General features: G+C 39.5%; 1 protein-coding gene across 2 annotated transcripts in view; it reads right to left on the bottom strand.

The window, feature by feature from the left end:
* COL22A1 (collagen type XXII alpha 1 chain) overlaps positions 1-18,598 on the bottom strand; it is a 215,775-nt gene that overhangs the window by 18,903 nt on the left and 178,274 nt on the right. For both annotated transcript variants that reach the window (XM_015856410.3, XM_085536911.1), the window contains exons 44-52: positions 13,212-13,256; positions 12,580-12,627; positions 10,606-10,719; positions 7,964-8,017; positions 5,200-5,253; positions 4,326-4,379; positions 3,005-3,058; positions 1,506-1,559; positions 559-612 (exon numbers count right to left, since the gene is read on the bottom strand). In XM_015856410.3, the coding sequence (XP_015711896.2) occupies positions 559-612; positions 1,506-1,559; positions 3,005-3,058; positions 4,326-4,379; positions 5,200-5,253; positions 7,964-8,017; positions 10,606-10,719; positions 12,580-12,627; positions 13,212-13,256 (531 nt within the window). The remainder of the gene's footprint in view (positions 1-558; positions 613-1,505; positions 1,560-3,004; positions 3,059-4,325; positions 4,380-5,199; positions 5,254-7,963; positions 8,018-10,605; positions 10,720-12,579; positions 12,628-13,211; positions 13,257-18,598) is intronic.

Here is an 18,598-nt window from a genome sequence, read left to right as displayed (position 1 = left end):
CACATTCTTCTTCTAAGAAACAGTGGTAAGTAATAACATTCACTGCCCGATTTATTAACGTTTCCTTTTGGCTGACAATTTTATGGCTCAGCTTTTTTTCTTTTTTCCCCTTCAATAAATGCAAACATAGACTAAGCAGAGAACATCAAATATAAACCTCTCTAATGCTGGACAACAGATCCATTACACATCAACTCAGAAAAGGCTTTCTTTTAAGATACCTCCTCTAAACTTTTTATGCTCCATAATCTTCTACCTAAAAATGCAATCCTTAGAGTTAATGTTACAAGACAATCTTCTTTGTTTGCAATATTTGCAGTACTTTTAAAGGTACGTTTTAGAGTATTTATAGTTGTTGTAAAAGAACCCAGTTTCTTTTCAAGAATCCCAGAGAGTGAATCTTATAAATTGCTCAATACAATATAGCCCCTCTGGTGTTAGAAAAAGATGTGCCAACAGATTTCCTGCCCTTATTGAGCCCATAGATAAGCAGCTACAAAAGGAAAAACTGGACGTGGTCTGTGATTGCCTGTGTGAAACACCTTTAAATTACATTACCGGTTCTCCAAGAGATCCTGGCTTGCCATCTTTGCCATCATTCCCAGCAATGCCCTATCAATAAAATGCATAACAAGGTTAACGAGGTTAAGTCTGCAGGAGAGATCGTTATACTTGTGTCAATATGAAACCTCAAAATAGCGCCTCTGCTTCATTGTGACTGTATTCAATTTTGCCCAATACGCCAGAAATTATGTTATTTCTATACTTCAGACATAAACTTTTCCCGTCACATTTCTGTAGGGAAACACTTTGTGCTTTTTTCCTATTCAGTAGAGCAATTCTAAGGGGCTTTCTCCTTCTCGGCAAGGCAAGCATGTCAACAGTCTTAAAAGAGGGTTCTAAAGACAGCTGTTATAAACCACTATAATGTCATTATAATAGCATTCACCTAAACTATTTTACACTGAAAATAACTCTAGCCCTACACAAATAAGGAAAAAAGCCCCCAAAACTAAATATTGTACTAATACCTTTTCCAGAAGAAAAGTGTTTATGCCTCAGATGCACTTGAGTCAGTGCAAAGGAATCATTTCAACTACGGATTGAAAGGAAGGTGGTATTCCAGACTATGAATTCTTATTCCCTTACACTGGTGCTATTACATTAGTTTTGTGCTCTGTATAAGAGAATTTATGCAAAAAGTAGAAATAATTATATATATATATATAATATATATATATATATTTTAATTAAATAAATAATGATAACAATAAAAGTTGCAGATGAGGAACAAGCCTGTTCCAGGCAGTTAACACTTAGATTTGAAGTGATCAAATACAGCACTCGTGATGTCCCAGACCAAGGACATTGCACCAACATTACAAGTATCCCTTAAAGATCATGCACAGCTTTCAGAGCACCTCAGGAATCGGTTTGGATCACATCCAACATGTACTTATAAACCGTTCTATGTATTGAAAGAAAAGATGCTGAACTGCACTCACAGGAAGCCCAGGAACACCTGGTGGGCCCTGTGGACCTGGAGGGCCATCTTTACCCTGGAAAGAAAGTAGAAACAGCAAGGTTCAGATGAGTTTCTCAGATGCTTCTCATATAAAGATCAAATGCAATGTTTGATAAGGCACCACTGTGAGAATCTGGTCTTGCAGTTCATATCACGCTGTGTTCAGATTTTCTTGACTTCATTTCCGCTTAAACTTAAAAGTTTTCACAAAAAAACAAAAAAAAACAAAAAAAAAACCAGAGTATTATTTATAAGTTGTTACAGTTAGAGAAACCACTAAAATCACCAGTATTTTCTTCCTCAGTTTAGTTACATTTAGCATTGAGTGCTTAGCTTCTTTCATGAAGTGTCCATCCAGAAAACAGAAAGTCCATATTTTATATCTCTCAAGTCAGCAGTTATAAGAAGTGTCTCGTTGACTGTCCCAAGAGAGAAATCTCCTCTTAGACACAGAATCAAATAATTGTTTGAGTTGGAAAGGACCCGTAAAGGACATCAACTCCTCAACAATGAACAGGGACTCCTACAGCTAGATCAGATTGCTCAGAACCCTATCCAGCCTGACCTTGAATGTCTCCAGGGACAGGAGACAAGTTTCACAAAAGCACACAAGGTCCTTCAAATTATTTCAACCTTCATCACCCATTTGAAAGGGAAGTTCAGCCAGTTTGTCCATGCAGTCTGTGCCCTCTCTGATGGTAGTGCTGACTGATTTCACAGCAGCAACCAGATTGACAGTTGCTAGGTCCCTTATGATTGAAACAGATGTGCAAAAGGTTTCTTGCTCATTAGGAAACCCTGCTCCAGAAATCAATCACAGAATTACACAGTCCTAAATCGTGATTTTTTTTCTTTTTCACACTTAGGTAAGCATCAATCAGATTCCAATCAGATTATCCTTCTCCTACAGTTTTCTGATGCATTACCATAATATAGAATCTGAATGACCTTCAAATGAAACAGCAGTAACAAAATTCTTCATGCATTTCTTGAAGTTTCCACATATACAAGTCTTCGCAGTGATGCCAACTAATAGTCTGAAAGTGTTGGACCTAAGCAGTCTGTACTGTGGCATTCTTCAAAATGTTGCTGGTTTTGTTTTGACAGTCCTCAGGCACAATTTAAGTGTTTCCCTGGGTCATGCACCAGCCTAACAAATTAAGTCAACATGCCACAGAGGCTACAAGATGTTAATAGCAAAGATAGACTCATGAGAATTACAACTACCTCCTTAGATGATAGGTCAAGAGTGTACTGAAGAAGTTCCATGTACTGGATATTTCATTCTGGTTACTTTGGAGGAACAGGAACAGAGTAATCTCTTGTTATTTGTGTGGGTCCTACTTGCAAGTATAGAATTGTTTCACAGTGGATAACACGGGAAGCTTTCAAAAGAGGTTACTTCAGTACCAGCTCAGCTTTATTCACAGGGATAAAGCTAGGTATAGCTAGTGATGAAACATATAGCTTAGAGCTTACTATATCTCCTGGGCTTCCTGCTGGTCCTATTGGTCCTGGTGCTCCATCTGGTCCCTAAACCAAATAAAGGAGAAATAACATGAATAATTAATCCATTTTGTATGTTTGTCAGTGTGTTCCCTATCACCCTAGAACCACAGGTCCATGCAGACAGAGTAAAAAGGCACGTCAGGAAAAAGAATCTATTGGAATACTGCAACTTGCTCTCCTTTGACAAGATCGGTTTTATTTTTCACATTTCAGTTGACTCCATTCACACTTTCTTCGTGACTCCCATGAGGATGTCCTGGGATAGGTTTAAGAATTTTATTCCTACCAAAATAGACTTATGGCTGTGGCAGTAAATGTTCCCATATTATCAGTTTCTCTTAAAAATATGCTTCTTAAAATGAACTTGCAGAAGTGCAAATGACCCACAAAGAGGGCCCATGTGTTGTCCTGGTGGCAAAGCATTCAGCAGCCTCTAGGCATCACTACTATTTGAAAGCACAGTTTTAACACAGTGCTGTTTTTTTCCAGTACTTCCTGTCCTTTAGGAGTTACAAGTAAACTCAGCTTTAAGGAGACTGTGCTGATTCCCATAAAGGACAAATGCTGGAAACCCTTATCATAGCAGAATCAAATTGCTCTGCAAGCAGCAGTGTGAGTAGTAATGACTGTAGGCAAAGACAGAAGGTTTGGAATGAAAAGCTCTTTGCTCAGGAAAAGTCTGTGCTCCTGGAGACTGCAAATGGTGATATCACAAGCAAGTTATGTCAGCACTGCTTCTGCAGTGACACCCCAGTATTCACTTTATATATGCAAAGAAGCATAACTGTATTTGTGGAGAGAGCAGAACAAGAAATAAGGATTGTGATGCAGCACGACACATGTAAAAGGCCTGCTGATTCAACAGTAATCCGAAGGATACAAAAATTGGAGAAAATTCACTCTCATATTATTGCATAAAACTGAACACCAGAAACACTGTTAGATCTGCCGGTTCCAGTCTGACAACTTATTCTGCCTATAAGTAAACACCTATACATGTACTCCTAAGTAGTCCCTGTGGAAGAGTTTTCATGATCATTGCCTTATGTAAAGAGAGGGACTGAAGCTTAGCATCAATTTACAGAGTGAGATGAAGCAATCAATGAAAAGCGGCTGATGTATTAAATAGCAATTATCATGAGCAGAGAAATCTATGACACTCAAGGGACCATTACGAACCCACTGGAAAAGGAAAATGCAATGTGCAGGCAGGTGAGAATGGCCCTTTCTGCGGCTACTGTTACTAGTAAAGAAAATATAAGACCATATGATTTGCGACAGAGGAGCTTACAGGTGGGCCAGGGTTTCCAGGAGCCCCTGCAAAGCCAGGCATTCCAGGGTGTCCCTGCAAAACAAAATGAGAGACTTCATACATTATTCATATTCCTATTTGTATGTAGGTTAATTGATCATTGGGTACTGTGAGGTAACATCAAAATGAGACAATACACAGAGTGCTGGTTATAAGGAAATAATGGGCTGCAGCTTTATAAATCCAAGTGCTGGTTTTCAAAGTATGCACTTTAGTAATGAACTCAGTTAGATTTAGGGTGTACGTACTGTAATATGTATTTCACGGTATGTTAATAGGAGTGGAGAACAAATATTCTGGGAGAAGGCTAGGCTGGAAATCAATGTTGTTTAAAATACTGTACAGTTTTCTTTGAAGACTGAATTTGTATCTTAAACTACTGACTCAGCCCTTGACAAAAAATAAGTAAGCATGAACATTTTCTACGATTTAGATTATTTTCTTTCCTGTGATACATCCCATACGAGTCCATCACCTTCTCAGATAAATAGCAAAACTGGCCTTTTCGGCCTAGAAATATTTAATCTCCTGGTCCTCATGTAGATGTCAGCTGGGGAAGTGAAATGAAGTTGGGCACTGCAGAGAACTGAATGTATTCAATGCAGAGGTGAGGAAAAAATCATCTTGGAATCCAGCAACACAACACAGGAAAGATTTCTGTTGGAGATCTGGTGGGAATCCTGAGGTCTTCTATGGCCCCACTCTTTAGTAAAGTCCATTTGAGGTTTAGCAGTGATGAACAGCTCCCATCTTTCTTGTCTTCTTCCAAGCACTTGGATTTTTCAGCATTAGAGCAACTATTGAAGAAGGAATCACAGAGAAAGCAGTACTGGAAAGCATAGTTAATTTTTACCTGTTCGCCTTTTTCTCCTGCATCCCCAGTTATACCACGGTCTCCTTTAGCACCCTTGATAATGAGAAAAGTCACTGAGAGTCACTTACATTCAGTATTTTATTAGCTTTTTGACTTATTTCATAAGGCACTTGGTCATCTGAGCATAAAGTACAGAAATAAGAACTGAACCCTGATTCTGCTCCTCTTAAATTCTTATTTTCCCTATCAATACTGGAGGTAGCAATATATGGGAAGATGGTCTTTGAACAGATCCAGGACAGTTTCTTACATATATATATATATATATATATATATATATATATATATATATATATATATATATATAAATTTTTAATATATTTTAACAAGTGTATATATATAATTTTTTTGGCTTAGGGGCACAAAGAGGACATAAACAGCCTTAAAAATAAAAAGGCTGTTAGGCAATGAAATAAATGGGATTTTGGTAAGGAATCATTCAGCCCACTAAAGGCATCTACAGCATCAGGTACTAATCTCTTTTCCCTTCAGGGCCAACAGTGTCAAAAAAAGCATTTCTATGGTGAGGCCAGAAAATTAATGCCCAGAATGTACCCTCCAATCTCTCTGCATCTCTGACAACATAGCAAAATCAACTAACTCAAAATTAGATGTCTGCATTATCAGTGTTTGCAGTTGCTTACATGCAACATGAATCTCACAGAGCAAAAATACTGAGATGCGGGCTATACAAATTATGACCTGAACAACACAGGGGACACTAATGAATCGCAAGACATTGAAATGATTCTCTGGTTCTTTCCATGAGAGCTAGGAGCCAAGCAGGAAAGGGAGAGCTGTACAAATCTGCATGGTGCTAGTAGAGACTACATACTGCAATTTTTAAAAGTGCAGAGCTCTCCAGATTTTTCACCATGAGGAGCCTCGTCACAGTGACAGCCTTTGTCTCTTCTGAAAAGTTTTATAATATTTGCTCTCAACAGTTACAAATTCCGTGAATTTGCCAGTTTACTGAATGCAAGTCAGATTATTCATCAATCATTTGATTTTATATTATGCACGTGTACAGATTAAGTCTTTTTATTTCATAGAATCATCATCATAGCAAGATAGAATGGCCTGCGTTGGAAAGAACCTCAATGATCATCCAGTTTCAACCACCCTGCTATGTGCAGGGTCACCAGTCACCAGACCAGGCTACCCAGAGCCATATCCAGCCTGGTCTTGAATGCCTTCAGGGATCGCACATCCACAACCTCCTTGGGCAGGTTTCAACTAAACAGGCAGAGAAGCTGTTGTGAGGAGCCTCTGCAGTGAGAGTTGGGAGCCTGGAGAAGGCTACAGAAAGATCTTATAGTGCCTTTCCAGCAGCTGAAGGGGGCCTACAATAAAGTTGGACAGAAATTCCTTATCAAGGAGTATACTGTATACCAATAAGAGAAAGAACAGTGTCTTTAAACTAAAAAGGATCAGATCTAGATTACTATAAGGAAGAAATTGTTCACTATGAGGATGGTGAGGTTCTCGAAGAGGCTGTCCAAAGAAGCTGTGATTACCCCATCCCTGGAGGTGTCCAAGGCCAGGTTGGATAGGGTCCTGGGCAACCTAACACAGTGGAAGGTGTCCTTGTCACACTAGGGTGTTGGAAATAGATAATCTTTAAGGTTCTCTTCCAACACAAACCATTCTATTCAGTCTTCCTACCCAGACCTCCACTTTTTCATAGTACTAAAGAAAGCAGCATATGAGAGTCTCAGACTACTTGGGTTTTCCACTGGCTATTGTCTTTATGGGATACTTATTCCTTTGAAAATTTAATCTTTGAAGGCACTCTCATTTTGATGGGCCTTAATGTTTGCTTTTGAGACTCTACTGCTCACCTTCAGCACGCTTTAATTTGTAATATATAAAATTAATTTATGAATCAGTATTAGTTTGTCCTACACTAATAAATGCAAATACAAAGATGTTAAAAAAGAAGTTGTTTTAGACAATAGGTCAAGATTCAGGGAAGTATGGAGGGAACTGTGGCCTTCATTTCTTCTCTCTCCCTCTACTGATTTGTTTTTATTTATTTCACATTAGGTAGTTTTAAAGGTTTTGACTGACCAGGCACTGGCACTGTGAACAGAATGCTGACAGAGCTATTTGTGCGAAATGCTCAAAATGTGATATTATTGGAATCCTTCAGACATTGTGTTTGATACTGGCCTACGTCCCTGAATTATGAGGCAGAAAGATACATCTGAACGAGGTCGTTCTTTTTACAGCATATTTCAGGGAGCATTTGGGATCTGTGGATCTGCAAATATTGCAGATAGTGTATTTGAAGGCCACAGTTTAACATAAAGGGATTCCAACATGAGGGATATAGAAAGGAGAGAATCAAGGAGAGAAGAGGGTTATTGCTGAAGCCTTAATTGCTTCCTCACCTGATTTGGATTGACAGTAGATTCTGATTTCCATCTCTTTCATCAAAAGATCAGTGAAAATGAAATTCTTTATCAAGAATTAAACCCTTTACTTTTTGTTTTGTTTGCTTTCTGTATGTTTTTGTGAACAGAGGGACGGTAGAAGGCTGTATTTAAATGGAACCGTGTTCATGTAGAGAGTTGTGCAGTTCTGTGCACCTGTGGTACTCCACTGAATTGCCAGAGCAGGACCCACCCAATAGGTGGATTCTACCCCTTAATATAGATGTGGGTCCTACCAAAAGCCTGTGTTACCAATGCTCTAACTAATCACAGATAATTTCTGCTTAGAACACTGAAGATCAACCAACCTTTTGGCCATCCAGCCCAGGTGGGCCTGCAGGACCTCTGGGACCAGCATTTCCCTGCAATGCAGAAGTAGAAGTAAATACTGGTTTCTTACAGATCAAGAATGCAGAGTCTATCATCCCCGGTGCTAGAGCTAAGATGGTCAGGCCACCTTTATGCTCAGCACTGCAGATTGATCTGTTCTCCAGCACCTAGTATACTACACAGATCTTTTTGTATATGATATTGAAAGATTCATCAGCACATAATGTATGCCTCTTGATTAACTCACAACAATGCCTAACATTGTAGTTGGCTCTTTTCCAACCAAACTAGCCTTAGGAAATCTTTGTGGTTATACATATCAGCCTTGCCCACTGATAGAAACACATGACCTCAACGGGAAGCCACAATCAGAATGCCCCACAGGGATTAATTACAATGGAGCTTCCCACCTGAAAACTCTGGAGCCCATCAAGCCAAAACCCACGTAGTACAGTATGGTCAAGACCTTGATTAATTAGAATAATAACATTCTCCATGTGGCTTTTTACAGAAGTGGCCTGTTTCCTGGAGCAGTAAAGTTTTGATTTTCTTCTTCTGAATTGCTCCTTGCAGTTCAAACAGGATGCATCAAAGCTCATTATGGACAGATGGGTCACATTCTCAGTTACACCACACATTTTTTCACTCACTTATTTCCACTTAGTAGAACTGTAGAGATCTACTAGCATGATTGATGGAGGAAAACTGAAACCAAGAACATTAGATGAGCTTTTCTAGGGCTGTGAAATAACACAGGATCTCTGGATGGTAGAGAGCCATCACTTTTACTCTCACTCTATCCTGACAGATAATTGAAAAGGTTAAGGGATTAATTTCAGCACATGTCATTTATTAAAACCCTTTAACCTCCATCCTTTATTTCAAGTCCTCTGCAAAATTTGTGTCTCTTAAAAAATAGCTACTCCTAAAACTTCTCTTAGGCATCCTTGTAGCCAGCAAAAAATCCACATAATGATCAAAGCTCAATCAGCAGCGTACTCTACTCACTCCTCAGTCACTGTTCTCTACTTCCTTTTCACACACCACTGCTATTTCTCCTTCTGAACAGTGAACATGACTGAAAAACAGTTTCTGGGTTATTTGGTTTCTCCTACTGAGTGGGTGATGGACAAGAACAGGTGGACAGGTCATGTTTTCCTTTATTCCTTTAGTGGCAGCAAGAGCTATTAAAAGGACCAGGAAAAAACCCATCTGATAAATACGTGGCTGATAAGCTGGTGCAATCGCAGGAGTTTTGTGCGGTTTTTTTGACCATCAAGTGGCTTACCAAGTAAGTGCCTGTCCTGATGGCTGGAGATGGGTCTTACCAGTCTTAAAGGGGGAAACACATCCTAGCCCAGCGGCTGGCAGTTTTAAATTTGGTGTGAAAGGGGAAGGAAGTAAAATAAGGCTCACTAAAGATGAGTCTAGGGGAATAATGACAGGATTGTCTCAGTGGAAATGCATCTACAGCAATGCACACCTCAACAATCAGGAGGAGCTGTCAGCCATTGCATGGCAGGCAAACTATGACTTAGTTGTCATCACAGAAACATGGTGGTATTGGTTCCACAACTGGGATGTTGCAATGGATGGCTATAAGCTCTTCAGAATTAAAAGGTAAGAAAGAAAGGGTGGTGGCATGGCTTCCTATGTTAGAGACTGTTTTGATTTGCTGAGCTTGTGGCTAAGAATGATAAGCTTGAGTCTACATGGTTAAGGATTAGGAGGAAGTTCAACAAAGCTGACATCCTGGTGGAGGGTCTGTTATTGACTGCCTAACCAAGATGAAGAGACAGATGAGGTATTCTACGAGAAGCTGGCAGAAGTTGTGTGATCACCAACCCTTGCTCTTATGGGGGACTTTAACTTCTCTGGTATATGCTGGAAATATAATACAGAACAGAAAAAGCAGTCTAGGAGGTTTCTAGAATGTGTGGGAGATAACTTCCTGATGCAGCTGATAAGAGAGCCTACCAGGGGAGGTGCCCCATGAGACCTGCTGTTTGTAAACAGAGAACTACTGGGAAATGTGGAGGTCAAGAGCTGTCTTGGGCAGAGCAACCACGAAATGCTAGAGTTCTCTATTCTTTGTGAAGTCAGAAGGGGTATCAGCATAACTGCTATCTTGGACTGCTGGAGGGCAGACTTTGAACTACTCAGGGCACTGGTAGGAAGGGTCCATTGGGAATCTGTTCTGAAAGGAAAAGGGCTCCAGGAAAGCTGGTCACCATACTCAGCTCTGGTGAAGCCACACCTTGAGTACTGTGTTCTGTTTTTGGCCGCTCACTACAAGGAAGACAGTAAGGCTCTGGAGAGTGTCCAGTGAAAAGCAGTGAAGCTTGCAAAGGGTCTGAAGCACAAGCCTTATGCGGAACTGGGATTGTTTAGTCTTGAGAAAAGAAGGCTCAAAAGAGACCTTATGGCTCACTGAAGCAGCTGAAATCTACTCCATTGATTCCAAAGGCAGCTATAAAAGAGCCAGTACATTGTAACTGAAAAAAAAAATAAAAATCAACCATGTAAAAATATTGTAAGAAAAAAAAAATATGGTTAAAGGAAATCCAAGGGATATAGTTAATCTAAGTCCACGGGATGACCACTTCCCCAGATCTCTTACCATTTTCCCATCCTGGCCATCTCTGCCTGGGGGTCCTCGGAGACCTTTGTCACCTTTGAAACCTGGGATGCCTGGCAGTCCTGGTGGGCCAGGTGGGCATTCAGTGCACACATCCTAGGAGAAAACATTAAGAAGTAAATTAGCAACAGACTGAAGGTATCTAGTAGAACCTGCTGATGCTGGATATGAATGCAGCAGTGGGGAGCTAGCATAACTAGTAGCCCACTGCACTTTGACCACACCAAGGAGGACCTGGGTTATTTTGATATACAATGAAGTGAGGTTAGTGTGAAGGAGAGAGAGGGCCAGCTGCTGAGCTTGCACAGGATCCCTTGGGGTTATTTGGACTACTCTTAATTGATCTTAATGATCAAGTAGCTAAGGACACAAGATCAGATAGCCACAAAGAAGCACTATCAAGGATAGATTTGTAATCTTCAAGACTACTTGAAGAAAACTCTGTCTATATCAGTCAAGAAGACCTAAATTACTGATAAGAGGGCATACTGCTATGGAAAACTCCATTGTTGCAGCACAGCACCAGAAAGGGTGTTCTGTAAAAGAAACTATTCTGCAGCTAGCCTGGTTAAGGAGAATTCATCTGCTGGAGTTTGTGAAGACCAGGTGAACATTGAAATGTCTTGACCAAACTCAGTCATGAGAATTAAAGCCTCCCTCACTCAAAAATTATTTGAAGCATCATCCCAGCACTCTTTCCAATTCCGCTGTCCTCAACGTATGACATTTTCATTTCAAAGACAGACTTCCATTAGTAAAAGAGAGTCCTGGCTATGAGAGACAACAGAGCCCAAAAGATGGGACATCCGGTCAGGCTGGTACAATTCCCAGCTCAGCCAACAATCCATTGTGAAATTGCAGGGTAAAGTGTCTTTCTGAACCTCAGTACCTTCATTAATACTTTCCTACTGAAAGTGGAAGAACTTGAGACATACCCAGAACAACAGAGCCTTAACCCAATCTAGGGTCTGAAGGAAATGCTGTATGTAAAGCTGAGCCAGGGCTGGAGTGAAAAAGTACCAAACATAACGAATATGCTGTGTGTGTGTGCAACTGAAACATAATCAAAGTTTAAATAAACTAACTAACTAAATGAATAATAAAAAGAAGAAGAAGGAAGGAACATCAAAATGACATTCCATACGCAAGAAACAGTCTACTACTTGATCAGAATTACTGAACAATGCAATACTCTCTGGAACTCTCCTTGCCTAAGGAAAACATCTCTTCAGTGAAGTCATTTCAAAGCAGCAATCTTAAAAGGGTCATTTTATTAATGTGGTTAGTAAAAAAAGTAATTTTTCAGTTTCTTTTAATCAACAAGGAAGGATTTCTTGCCATGTGTCAAACCTGCTTAAAAATCTCCCAGCTTAGGCCATGTAAATCTTTAAAGATTTTGCAATCAGCACCTCTCAAATACAGACTCATTTTCCAGATAACTGTCTACACGGAAAGTAAAAGCAGACAGACAGATCACCATGTTTGAAACACAGGTGCAAGTGGGGTTAATTACCTGCATCCTTTTAGAGACATTATGCAATCTGAATTTGTGCCCAGAGTGCAAAGTGTAGTCACTGTTGCAGGTGTATGTGAAAGATCATCCATTTGATTAAAGTGGTTTCCATTTTCTGCTTTACTTCACAATAGTTATTTCTGCTTGGAAATGAAAGCCTCTCAAAGAGATGAAAAAGTCTTGGACTTTTTATAACTTAAACCACATTACAAAGATCTTTGTAGGCCATGTCACTAGTGTGGGCTGCTGGAGAGCACTGGGTTTTGATCTCCAGCACATCCTTGTGTGTCCCAACAGCCACGCCAGCAGGAGACTTAAAATTTTCAAGCTGTTGGAGCAGCTTAAGGCATCTTTTGCACTTCTATCTCTGACACTTTCCCATTGTTAGTTAGGTCAGAATCAAACATACAGATCAACTCCCATCATCCTCAAAAGCTGATTACCTTCACTAAGAGATTTATGTCTTCCGGAGATAGCAGGGGTGAGGTACCCTGTGGAGTGAAAAATTCAGGTTATTTTAACAGGTATAAATGTAAGAAATCTTCCTGAGTGTGTCTGTGGACTGGTACCAGTTTCTCTTTCGGCTAAAAACATACCAGTTCCCTTACATATGAACACCACATCTGAGATCTCTGTGTATTCTGTGGCCTGGTATAAGTTCCTTTTTGGGATGAAAAAATACCAGTTCCCATAAATAATCAATTAACATCATATCTGAGACCTCTTTGTATTCTTGATCATGTTATTGCTCATTGCACACTATGGTATTTTGAAGAAATTTCCTTGACAATTTTGGCTTTCTTTTTGCATGCAGAACATTCATTTATTTTCATGCTTTTCCAAACCCATCACAGGTATTTTTATTATAATCCTTTAACAGTTCCAGCTTTTGTTGTTATTGTTGTTGTTGTGTCTTTTTTTGTTTTGGTTTGGTTTTTCTTGGGAAGAGCAGCAGAGAAAAAACAGAACCATGTTCAAGACAACTTGTACTCGAGAAAAATGAAATAGACAGAAGGGAGCAGAACAGCAGGACAAAAATTTTCATGGGATGCAGCATGGAAGAAAAGTTACATACTGGTTTTCCAGGAGGTCCTCTTTCCCCTGGATTTCCAGGTAGACCCTATAAATTAAGAAAAGGAAAATTCTATTAGATTATGATATGCTAACTCTCTGTTTGCTCCCACATTCTGCTAATAGCTTTGGACTAACAAACGTTTCAGCTGAGAACCGCTGCTCTTTGCATGTGGCACACAGTCAACTCCTCCATGTACAAATATAGTTGTCCTTCTCTGTGGTTTTTTTTTTTTGTTTGTTTGTTTTTTGTTTTTTTTTTGTTGTTGTTTGTTTGTTTGTTTTTTGTTTTGCTGTTTCTTAATCATTTCTTCTCATTCCTTCCTAAATCTCTCTTATCTACATTATGACCCGGTGAAATCCATCTGAGTCACACAACTGAAATTGTTCTGGCATGTCTCCTGTCCCGGGAAAAACTGTGACTGCAATAGTGTGAAGGATGAAGCCTTAAATTCCTGAAGACAGGTGTAAAATGAAAAATCATGGCCACTCTTTGCATTAGTGTTGCAAATCTTTGCACCTGCAACTTAAGTAAAGTTTTTATCCTTTTTTTCTTTTTTTTTTTTTTTTTTTTTTTTTTTTTTTGATGTGAAGTAAATATTTGTGTCAGTTTTCATTAAATGAAAATAAGGAAATGGGCAGCATTCTTGGAATTTAAGGTTGGGAAAAGGGAACTCTAATGGGCATCTCTTGCCTGTTATTAGCAAGTCATTAATTTGTTAAAAAACAAACCATATTGTTCTGAATCTTTGCATAAAGTAATGCTTACATGGGGAACAGAGACTCTTGGACAGAACAGTTGGTCATTGCTCAGTGAGAGAAATCTTCAGCGGCACTTTTAGCTGGACTGAATGAGATTTCCAAAACCATTTCCTAACTTCTCTATCAAGCTGTCATCCTTTGTAATTACTCCTGCATATGTGTGATCCATTGCTACTGATCATCTTAAACTGCATACAGAAGACTGACCTACACAACCACATTTGTGTGTGCAGGACAGTTTCTACTTACTACTTAAAAGTATCTTATCCATGCTCAGTTTGGTTGCTTCTGCAGCAGGACCCACCTGAGGAGGTCTCTGTGACAGTGCCAGATTCCCCAGCCAGGATGTTAATCAACATAAATAATTAATGCCTGTAAATTGGCCTAGGACCAGCACACCTGGGGAACACCTGAGGCTACACAAATTAGAACACAGAAAGCAGCTTTAAGAATCAGTCAAAGGCTTCTTTAGGAAGGGGGTTACAAATTCTGTAAATCCCCTGAATTCAAGTTGGTCCATCATTTCCAGTAAGTCCATTGTACTTACAATGAAACCAACTAGACGGGGAGACGGGGCTGACTGGGGAACTCATGATCTATGTGCATGGGGTGTGCACAGAGGCAGTTGTGATTACCTACTATACTGCAGTTACAGCTATAGGGCAAAACAGAATTTCATCCTTGTATCATTCAGAGGAAAGAGAAAAATGTTTGGTTGTTCTTTTCCTATGTCCATATTAAACACATCTGATTGAATGACAACCCTTCAGTTACCTTGGCTTCCTAAGAGATGAATGTTAAATATGAAGTGACATAAATGGAACTGAAGTGGTGCTGAATTCCCTGGATGAAAAGCTTTTCTTTAGAGGAAATGAAATTCTCCACAGGTGAGATTCAAGAGAAGGTAAGGTGTGAAGGAGATATTCAGTTCAAAATTGGGGAGATTCAGGCTGGACATTAGGAAGTATTACTTCTCAGAAAGGGTAGTCAGGCACTGGAATGCACTGCCCAGGGAGGTGGTGGAGTCACCGACCATGGCAGTGTTCAAGAAATGTTTGGATGTTGTGTTGATGAATATGATTTAGCCAGGAAGTATTGGTAATGGATGGACTAGATGATCTTCTAGGTCTTTTCCAACCTTGATAATTCTGTGATTCTGTGAGTTCAAAATTACCCACAAATGTCCTTATGGGGAAATGAATAAATACAAGACAAAATTTCAACCATTTTTAGATTGCTGTTTCTAAAGAGCAACTATGTGGTTATTAGAAGATTGTGATCTTCCTGAAGTTCCTTCTGTTGCTAGTCTTCAGCTCATGTTTTTGGCATCCTCTCAAACCACATCTCAAAGTGGGAAGAGGATTCCCTACAAATCTATTATATTGATCTTACATTCACATACTGGTCATGTTCAGGAGTTCAACAGAAAGCAAAGACTTGAGCCATGATAATCATCCTTGATCAGAAAGTAACTAGAACTGAAATTCTCTTAAACATGGCTATGATATCTACATTGCATTAGATTGCTTTGAGATAAAGAGATGATAGGCTTATCTTTTTTAGAAAGACGTATGATGTGGAGCTGGTGATGTCTTTTAAAAGGATGTAAATAAATCAGGATGAGAAATGTTATGATTGGTGAACTTGAAAACAACAGCATCCCCAGGAAAAGCCAAAAAGCTGAAGTACAAGACTGCAAAGAGAGAGGCTCCTTTGATGAATGACTGTCTGAGTTGAAATACAGGACAATGGCACTTCAGTATGTTGCATTATTGCAGAATATGCAATGAGCTGAGTCAAAAACAAAGAAAATACTGCTGAGCTATAGAGATCTGGAGTTAGAAAAGATAACCAGCTACAAGCTGTGAAGTGCTCTAAGCTGACTGAAAATAACAGAAAATACAGAATATAACTGCAATTGATATTAGAATATCAATTAATAGTGCCACTGGATATCAGGGAGGACAAAGCAGTCAGCAACAGGGAGGTGTGATGCACACGCACAGGGTCCAAAGTACTTGATTGGCCCGCAAAAGCTGACACATACAAATGGACCCGGAGCAGGAATAGATGGAAGTTGTGTAAATGACAGGTTAAAAAGTAAGACAAAGAAAATTTATAAGGAAGCCAGCCACGTGCAACAGTAAAATCAGAAGCATATAGTTGGGAAATGCTGCTACAAAATAGAAAACTAGACATAAAATCACTAGCACAGATGGGTTCTAATTTCCAGGTATAACAAGAAAAAAAGGAAACTTAATTAGTACCCTTTGATCTGGGGTGCATGAACTCTAAAGCACTGACAAAAGCTCCTTGGAAATGGCCTTCTAACTGCATGGGAAAATCAACCCCAGGAAAGAAAAGTCTGTTTTTCAGATCCAGTTGCAGTAATGTATGCATACACTAAGTTTTTGCAATTACAAAAATAAATAGATAGGAAGATTAACTTCCCAGTAAAATTGGAATGTAGTTATCAGTAATAATTAGCACATTTAAAAATGATTAATGCTCATGTTAATTAAAATTATCATAATCAAAATACAGAAAGACCAAATTAAATGGGTGCCCTCAGTGCTACCCGCAGGACAAGAGACTTTGTCATTCAGATAGCATTTTAATTTAAGGTATGCTGAAAGGAAACTTTTTTCCCTCTCAGAAGACAGGCAGAGGAGAATGGATGCTCCCATAGAAAAGCAGAGAATCATTTTCTGCAGCTTTCAGACCATGACACAGATTTGGCCAATTTTCTCTGGATAAGTCACTTAAGGCTATGTTTTTTTAATAGTTGATACAGGAATGCTGCCAGTTTAAAATGTGCTTGGATTTTTCTTTTTTCCAAAATTAAGTAAAATTAATATTTGAAGTAACTTCATTGAGGGAATGAAGTTAGGCATGCAACTGTCCTATTATGGAGAAAAGTAGTCCAACTAGAAGGAAATACAAATTATAGAATGATATCATAGAGTGGCTTGAGTTAGAGGGGTCCGTAAAGCTCACCTACTTCCAACTCCCTGCTATCAGATCTGGTTGCCCAGGGCTTCATCCAGCCCCCTGGGATAGGGCAATCACAGCTTTTCTGGGCAGTTTGTTCCAGAAACTTACCACCTTCTGAGTAAAGAATTATCTCCTGAAATCTAATCTAAATCTACCTTCTTTTAGTTTAAAATCATTCTGCTTTACTGAACTTTATTAGGCTCACATGCACACAGTTTTCAAGTCTGTCCATGTCCCTCTGGATGGTGTCCCTTCCTTCTGTTGTATCAAGTGCACTACTCAGCTTAGTGTCATCCGCAAAATTCCTGAGGATGCACTCAATTCCACTGTCCAGGTTATTGATAAAGATATTAAAGAGCCACAGTCCCAGTGCAGGCTCCTGAGGGACACCACTCATCACCAGTCTCCGCCTGGACACAGAGCCATTGAACGCAACTCTCTGGCTCTGGTTATGGAGCCAGTTCCTTGTCCATCAAATAGAACAACCAACAAATCCACATTTCTGCAACTTATAGATAAAGCTGTTGCATGGAACCATGTCAAAGGCCTTACAAAAGTCCAGGTAAGTGACGTTGGTTAATCTTCCTCTGTTGACGGTCGCTGTTGCTCCATTCTAGCAGACCACCAGAGGGGACGGGCATAATTTGCTCTAGGTGAAGCCACACTGGCACTCAGATCATCTCTTCACCTTGCATGTGTCTTAAAATAGTTTTAAGGAGGATCAGTTCTGTGATCTTTCCTGGCACAGAGAGGAGGCTTACCAGCCTGTAGTTGGCCAGGTACTTCTTTCTATCTTTCTTAAAAATGGGAGTGATGTTTCCCTTTTTCCAGACAATGGAGACTTTGCCCAACAGACATGACTTTTCAGATATGATGGAGAGAGTGACTTGGCAACTACCTCAGCCAGTTTCTTCAGGACCCTGAGATGCATGTTATCTGGCCCTTAGACTTCTATATATTCAACCTCATCTGGTGATCTCAGACTCTCTCTCTGCTTACACTGGGATGGATTTTGCTCCCCCAACCTCTAATTTGAGGTTCAGGGACATGAAAGATGTGGGAAGCCTGATTGTCAGTGATGACTAAGGCAAAGAACATGTTGAGTATCTCAGCCTTCTCTGTGTTCACTACAGCTACTTCTCCCTTCTCATTTATCAGAGGTGATACACTCTTCTTGGGAGTATGCTCTTCTTTTCTAACCAGTGAACCCACAGAATCTTTTGTTATTCATTGCGTTCTTTGCCAAGTTCAGTTCTATCTGTTCCTTGTCTTTCCTGTTCCCAACCCCAAACATACGAATAAAAAACCAAAAGAAACAAACAAAAAGAAGAATAAAGTTTGCATTTTCAGGCTTTAAGAATTGGGACTTTAGTTAAATAAAAAAAAAAAAAAAGAAAAGAAAAAAAAGAAAAGACAAATTTAGAGAGGATAAGATAGGTAGACAAAGGATGACAGAGAAAAACAAAACAGTAGATTCAGCTGTTCACTGCTTTGTCCAGAAGAAGAGGCTCTGCAGGGATTTATGGGCATAGTGAACTCTGAAGAATAGTTCATACAAATAAACACCAAACCTTATGCTAAGAGTAACAGAACAAAGCCAAACCTACACATCTGTGTACTGTAAACTTGGGCAAG

Source organism: Coturnix japonica, chromosome 2, assembly GCF_054131305.1.
Source record: "Coturnix japonica strain WE chromosome 2, WE-NBRP24, whole genome shotgun sequence".
Classification (NCBI taxonomy): Eukaryota; Metazoa; Chordata; class Aves; order Galliformes; family Phasianidae; genus Coturnix; species Coturnix japonica.
This window is presented reverse-complemented; position numbering and strand designations above follow the sequence as displayed.